Below are 7,589 nucleotides of genomic sequence, written 5' to 3' on the forward strand. Positions count from 1 at the left end.
GGGTAGACTTATACAGTGAAATATACAGTAAAGCTATATAGGATACTGTACTGTAAACTTTTATTTGTAAGTAGGGATCCGTGTGGTGTGGTGTCTGACACAGGGCTGTGGACAGAGAGTGAGGCGCGAGATCAGTGTGGGGACCGACACGGGGCAGAGGGGAGAGCGCAGGGCAGTCTGATCAGTTAAGGTATGCAGTATATAATTTCCAATTGTTTCTAAATTGCTGGGACTTGTTCAAGTGAATAATCATGGGACCACAGATGTCTATGTGGTAGGACATTACCCATACAGACGTTAAACGGAGCATACCCGTAGATCAAAGAATATTGATCTTCCAAGGCTGGGTAGCAGTGTAGACTGAGGGAAATGCAGAGATTTAGGGAGATTAAGCAAAAAGACAGGAGCGTAGTAAATGGAATAGAATGTGGAAAAAAATTAGATTTCCTGGTACAAATACAAAAGCTGAATGTTTTTGAAGTGGAAAGAAACAAAGGTGTTAGCATTTAAAGGGACACTAGTGTCCTTGTACATGAATTCCTTAAAAGTTAACATGTCGATGCAGTAACCAGTAATTTTCAACGGGAGCTATAGGGGGGGGAGTGCCACAGCACATTTAAGTAAAAGCCTGGTTTTCATCTTACATAATAAATAATTTTTATGTTTTTTTTTTGTGTAGCTGGTAGGAGAGAAGTATGAAATAAACCAAAACTTGACTGCTTCACAGTGAAGGGGGCTCATAAACTTGAGCAGAGTTCTTGAGGGAGCCATATTCGAAAAAAGGTTGAGAATGGCTACAGTAAGCAAGTATAGAGCATAAGTAGGAGCAGGAGTAGGCCGTTCAGCCCATTGAGCTTCCTCTGCCATTCAATAAGATCCACCTACCAGCGTTTTCCCTATATCCCTTAATTTTTTTTAATGTAAAAAATCTATCTAACCGAACCTTAAATATGTTTAATGAAGTAGCCTCAAATTGCTTCCCTGAGCCGAGAATTCCATAGATTCACTACTCTCTGGGAAAAACAGTTTTTGCTCATCTCCAGCTTAAATCTACTTCCCTGAATCTTGAGGTCCCCTAGTTCTGGTCTCACCTATCAGTGAAAACAATTTTCCTACCTCTTTCTTATCTATCCCCTTCATAATTTCATGTCTATACAAGATCTCCTCTCATTCTTCTGAATTAAGAGTAAAATCCCAGGTAATTTAGTCTCTCCTCGTAGGTCAACGCCCTCATCTCCAAGATCAACCCTGATGAACCTCCTGTGGACTGCCACCAAGGCCAGTATCTTTTTCCTCAAGTCTGGAGACCTGAACTGCATACAGCACTCCAGGTGTGGCCTTACCAGTACCTTGTATAATTGCATTTGCCTTGCTCTTCTATTTTTCCAACCAAAGTGGATGACATCACATTTACTAATGTTGTACTCCATCTACCAGACCTTTGCCCACTCACCTAACTTAACTATATCCTTTTGCAGCATCTCCACATCCTCTGTACAATTTGCTTTTCCACTCAGTTTAGTATCATCTGCAAACTTGGCTACACGACACTCAGTCCCCTCTTCCACATCATCAATGTAAATCAATGGCCCAGCGCCGACCCCCTGCGGCCCCCCACTTACCACCGTCTGCCAATCAGAAAAACACCCATTTATCCCGACTCTCTGTCAGTTAACCAATCCTCAATCCATGCCAATATTCTTCCCTCAACTCCATTCATCTGTATCTTACTGATAAGTCTCTTGTGTAACATCTTATCAAATGCCTTCTGGAAATCTAAATATACAACATTAACCTGTTCCCCTCAATCAATCGCACCTATTATATCCTCAAATAAATTCCAGAAAACTTATCAAACAAGATCTGCCCTTTCTGGGTCTGCCTGATGGAACCCCTTTGTTCTAAATGTCTTGGTATTTCATCCTTAATGACAGCTTCAAGCATTTTCCTGACCACAGATGTTAAGCTAACTGGCTGACAGTTACCAGTCTTCTGACTACATCCCTTCTTAAAAAGTGGTGTCGCGTTTGCTGTCTTCCAACCTGTCGGGACCTGGCCTTTGTTGCAAGATTTAATGACCAATTTAAGATGTCTTGCTCCCATTATAGGCTCTTAGCAACTTGTTTCCACTTTCGTTCTGAGAGGAGTTGACAATTTGGGTTAGTTTTGATCCAATGGCAAAGAAGTCCAAAAACATTCCAAGTCATTGTACCTCCCCCTCAAACTCTCTTCATGTGAACACTCCACATGTACATAATTTTGTCCACACATTTTTCCTCATTCCCCTTACCCGATCTCTCCCTGGTTCAGTACCCAACCCCAGTCTCCCCAAAATTTCCCTTCTTCCTGCATTCCTTCTATCCCACTCAAGAAAATCTCAACCTCATTCCACAATACAGATCCAAGCAGTTTATTCTTTCCCAGACCCAGATTACCTCTCCCCAATTGTGCCATTTATCACCTTCAGTGCTGCTCTTTGACAACCAATGTTCTCCCTCCCACTCTCCTCAACCTATCCCAATCATAACAGCTCACTGAAAGATCCACCATTTTAGTGCGGCTTCTTAAGGATATGCAAAGTCAAGGTCTCAAAACAAGAGTATAATATTCAGAACAGCTAAGACATTTATTTGCCAAGAGGGCAGTGAACCTTTGTAATTTTCCATCTAACAGAGGCGTTGCCACATTGTGAAGAGTTTTGTTTGCCTTGTCAAAGGGAAGATACATCCTTAAAAGGTTCAGAAACAGTTCACCCGGATGATCCCACATATGAAGAAACTATCTTTTGAGGAAAGAATTAGAAAGTTGGGTCAGTACTCATTAGAGTTTGGAAGACAAAGAAATGATCTTTTGGAAGCATACAAAATCCTTAATGGAACTTTATAAGGAAAAATGATGGAAGGATAACTCCCCTCAGAATCAGAATTTATTGTAATAAACAAGTCATGAAATTCAGTATTTTTCCAGCAGCATCACAGTGTAAATGTTCATATTATAAACATCTTATGACATAACTGTATATTAAAAAAAATAAAAATAAGTGCACAAAAATTAAGGCTTTGGTTCATTGATTATTCAGGAATCGGATGGCAGCAAAGAAGCTGACCTTGTGCTGTTGAGTGCTCATCGTTTGGTTCCTGCGCACACACACACACACTCTCTCTCTCAGGGTGGTGGGGGTCTTTTGAGGATAGAAGCTGCTTTTTTTAAAAAAAAAGCCGCCTCTTATCGATTTCCTCCATGGAGTGAAGCCTGGTAACTATGATGTTAACCCTCTGGAGTGTATTCTTGTCCAGAGAGTTGGTGGCTGATGCAACCAGCCAGAATGGTCTCCCTGGTACACGTTTAGAAGTTTACGAGAGTCTTCAGTCACATATCGAATCTCCTCAGACACCTCACAAACTAGGGCTGCTGGCGAGCCTTCTTTGTGATTGCATCCACATGGAGTTCCAGGATAGATCCTTAGAGCTGTTGATACCTAGGGATTTGTAGTTCTTGACCCTCTCCACTAATGAGCCCACGATACGGACTTGGTCACATTCCTCCAATTTCCTCCTGAAGTCCACAAACATCTCCTTGGTTTTGCTGATGTTGAGCACAAGGCTGTTGTTGTTACACCATTCAATGAGCTGATCTATCTCCCTCCTCATTGCTGTTTGTGATCCTGCCGACAACTGAGGTGTCAACTGCAAACTTGTAGATGACATTGGAATTGTGCCTGGCCACACAGTCATGGTACAGGAACCTAAAGATGAGCACTCAACAGCATAAGGACAGCTTCTTCTCTGCTGCCATCAGATTTCTGAATAATCAATGAACCAAAGCCTTACTTTTTGTGCACTTTAACAAGTAGCGCAGTGGGCTGAGCACACATCCTTGGGGTGCTCCTGTTTTGATCATCAGTGAGGAGAAGTTGTTTCCAATTCATACTGACTGTAGTTTTCCGATGAGAACATCAAGAATCCAGTTGCAGAGAGGGGTACAGAGGCCTAGAGTTTTAACTTCTTGACCAGTACGGAGCCAATAATGGCATTGAAGGCAGAGTTGTAGTCGATGAAGAACAGCTGTATGTATGAATTGATGTTTTCGAGGTGTTCCAGAGCTGAGTGGAGATCCAGCTATATCGCATCTGCTGTGGAGCGAATGCGACAATAAGCAAAGATCTGCACTGCAATTTGTTTCAGGGAGTTCGCGCTGTTGTAGATTCAAAATGAGCAGACGAAGCAAGCAAAAGGTTTGTCAGTATTCAGTGGAGTTCTTGAAGTTTGGGTTTATACCTGCTGTACACCTTTTTGCACATTATGCCAACAGACTTTGATAAATCAATGAGAGCAGGCAGTCTTTTTTTTTTTTTTTTTAATTTTTTATTTTTCACACCATAAATCACAATAGCCATGATATACACTTTTTCTTTTCCACACATTTACAGTGACTTTTTCTCCCTCCCCCCTCCCTCCTCCCAAGCCACCCCCCCATCCCCCCCCCTCTCATCCATTTTAGTTATACAATCTAGGTTGCATCATTTGAGGGTAAAACATGCCAACTATGTCAATTCAAAATTGGAATATTTTAAAATCACTGAAAGAGAACTTTGAAAATAGATTTTACAAAATCATTTTGTTATTCGCTGCGCAAACTATGGCCCTTGAAGCTAGCTATGAAATTTCTCTTCTGATAGCCAAACATGGGAAGAATCATATGATTGGGGAGGAACTGATTAAACCCGCAATATCAATGTTTCTCAAAACAGTTCTGCAAAAGGATGACAAAGATGCCCAAGCAATGCCATTGAGTATTAATACTGTCTGCAACAGAATAGATGATATGGGTCACAATGTTGAAAAACAGCCTATTGAGAAGTTGAAATCATGGAAGTTCTTAATTCAACTGGATGAATCTACCATATGGGTCAGTAAGGCTCTGTTATTAGCACATGTGAGATATATTGATTTGGAAGAGTTTCAAGAAGAGATGTTGTTTTGTGGGTCGTCAGAAACAACCACTACTACATTTGATATCTACAGCAAGCTCAAAAGTTATTTGAATGAAAATGAAATACCAAAAGGAAACATTGTATCTAATGCTCAGATGGTACATCTGCTCTGATGGGTAAAAAAAACATGTTTAAAATTAAAGAATGAAAATCCAAACATGTTGGTTGTGCATTGTGTTATCCACCGAGAAAACTTAGTTGCCAAAAAAGTTTCCCTGTTCTACGAGATACTGCATTCTGTGATCAGTTTATTAATGCCATCAAAGCCGGACCTTTAACTCTGTCTTCTCATTTAGACTCCCCTATCTGGGACCAGCACTTTTGTGTACTGTCTTAGTCAATATGAAAAGGAAAACAAAATCTAACAGTTCCAGGCATGTGAGTGAGGTAAAAAAAGGGAAAAGAGCCCAGTGCTTGCATGAGGTGTACAGAGGTCAAGGAGGCACAGTGCCCCTTGCAGGAAGTTTGGAAAATTTACACAAAATTACCAGTTTCAAGCCTATTTTATTACATTTCAAAGTTAAAGCAGACTACAAAATAATGTAAATATGTCACTGTATACTAATAACATTTTTATTATTTTCATTGAATTTTAAAATGTTTATCCTGAATGATTTGTCAATTTATTCTTTTCCTTCTCCATGCCTTTTTGTTACCTTCATGGTTGTGTTCGCCGCTTTATTCCACCTTGTTCTTGTCTTTAAAAAAATGGTGGCCACTGCTGATGACCGACACTTCCCCACTGAGGTTCCCGCTGCACTTCTACTCGAAAGTAGCAGTGAGACCAACAGAGCTCGATCCGAGCTCCGGAATGTGAAAAATAATTCAAAAAACATGTGGAAAATGGATTTTAGAAACACCAAGTCCGCAAAATTCACTTAACCCTTTAACCCAAAATATTGGGTCAGTTTCTCTTCTCTTGAAGTCTGTCTCATCTGTTGAGTATTTCCAATTTTTATTTTAGGTTTCCAGCATTTGCAGTTTTTTTTAAAAAAAAGGTCATTTATCTTAACTTAAATTTATAATGCTGAAACCTGAACTTCTGTGCAATATCCAAAATAGCAATGACACCCCAACATCCTCTCTCTTCACTACAAGTCCTCACCGAATACACCAATCAAGAAAACAGTTGCAATTCTACTTTGTTTAATCAAGAATGAGACTCCTCCATCTCGATCTCAGCCAGCTCTATACACCACTAAAAAAGTGAACAAGTAGAAGAAATCAGTTGGCAACTATAATGGAAGATAACCCCAATGGCCACCAATAATTCAAGATTCAGATGAAAATAGATATTCATGATATTCAGCAAAGTACTGCCTACACTGGACAATCAGAGCTGACATAAACAGCACTAACTCCCCAAACCAGACACCAAATGAGCAGACAAATTTGCAAACCATAACAAATGAGCCAATAAGAATGTGTAATTTGTATTCTGCTTTGGGAGGGATGAAATTATTACTAGGGAAAAATATCACACTTTGAAAAAGCAGAACACATACAACAAACGAAAAAGACAGACAGGGGGTACTTTGTAAAGAGGGAAGATCAGGGCTAACCCACAGTAGTTCTACAATTTTTCTGTCAGGTGAGGCAAATGTGCAAGGAGAAAGCAGAATGGAAGGGGTGGTCAAAACAGTGAAAGGGGGGGGGGGGGGGAAGGAATGGGGCAAGCGATCAGAGCGTGGAGAAGGAGACTGCATCAGAGTGGGTTCTGGAACGGGGTGGGAAGGTGGGACAACGGGAGGGCTCCGGACCCGGGGGGGGGGGGGTCCAGGACAGGTGGCGGACCAGGTCCCGGAAGGGGGTGGGCAGACGGCAGGAGAGGTCCGGGACAGAATGGGGGGAGGTCGTACGGACGACAGGGAGGGAGGTCCCGGACCGGGTGGGGGGGGGAAGGAAGGAGGGAGGTCCCGGACCGGGGGGGGGGGGATGGGGGGGGAGGAAGGAGGGAGGTCCCGAATGGGGCGGGGAGAAGAGAGAGGTCCTGGACCCTGGCAGGAGGAGGAGGGGGGGGGGGGGGAAGAGGAAGGTCCGGGACTGGGGGCGAGGGAGGCGACTGGGACGGGACGAGAGCTCGTAAAGGAAGCGGGAGGCTCTGCTTTTCCCTCCGGCCGTCAGCTTCTCCTACCTTCGGCGTTATTATGTGCTCCATCGTCAGGGGGTCGCTCCCCCCACCCCCTCGGCCGCGATCAAGCGCCCGACTGAAGGAGCCACAGTCCGCACGCCTTCATTTTCCCCGAGGCTCCTTCACACCGTTAGGGTGCGCCATTTCCGGCTGCACCACGTGATTGGGGCGAGTTCCCCCGCCGTCATCGCGCGAGACTTGAGCGGGAGCGAGCGGGAGGGCGTGATGTTTGCCGCTCCTTCACCTCCCATCCTCTCAGAGGCTTGACGTTGCCGGTAAGTGCATTCGGGGCAAGATATGTGAGTGGGAGAGGCTCTTCGTGCACAATGCATTCTGGGAGCCTTTTTTGTGTGAACTTTGCAGGGAGGGAGGGGGGGTTGCAAGAGTCCTTTTTTTGGAAAACTATTTATTTAAGAAAATCATTAATAGAAAAACAATATGCAATCTAATATAAGTAATTTTAAA

General features: G+C 43.0%; 1 protein-coding gene across 2 annotated transcripts in view; it reads right to left on the reverse strand.

Moving 5' to 3' along the window:
• mtmr8 (myotubularin related protein 8) overlaps positions 1-7,297 on the reverse strand; it is a 39,957-nt gene extending 32,660 nt beyond the window's left edge. For both annotated transcript variants that reach the window (XM_069892956.1, XM_069892957.1), the window contains exon 1: positions 7,128-7,297. In XM_069892956.1, coding sequence (XP_069749057.1) covers positions 7,128-7,151 — 24 coding nt within the window. In that variant the 5' untranslated portion in view covers positions 7,152-7,297. The remainder of the gene's footprint in view (positions 1-7,127) is intronic.
• Between the last annotated feature and the right edge of the window lie 292 nt (positions 7,298-7,589).

This window comes from Narcine bancroftii, chromosome 8 (genome assembly GCF_036971445.1).
Source record: "Narcine bancroftii isolate sNarBan1 chromosome 8, sNarBan1.hap1, whole genome shotgun sequence".
Lineage (NCBI taxonomy): Eukaryota > Metazoa > Chordata > Chondrichthyes > Torpediniformes > Narcinidae > Narcine > Narcine bancroftii.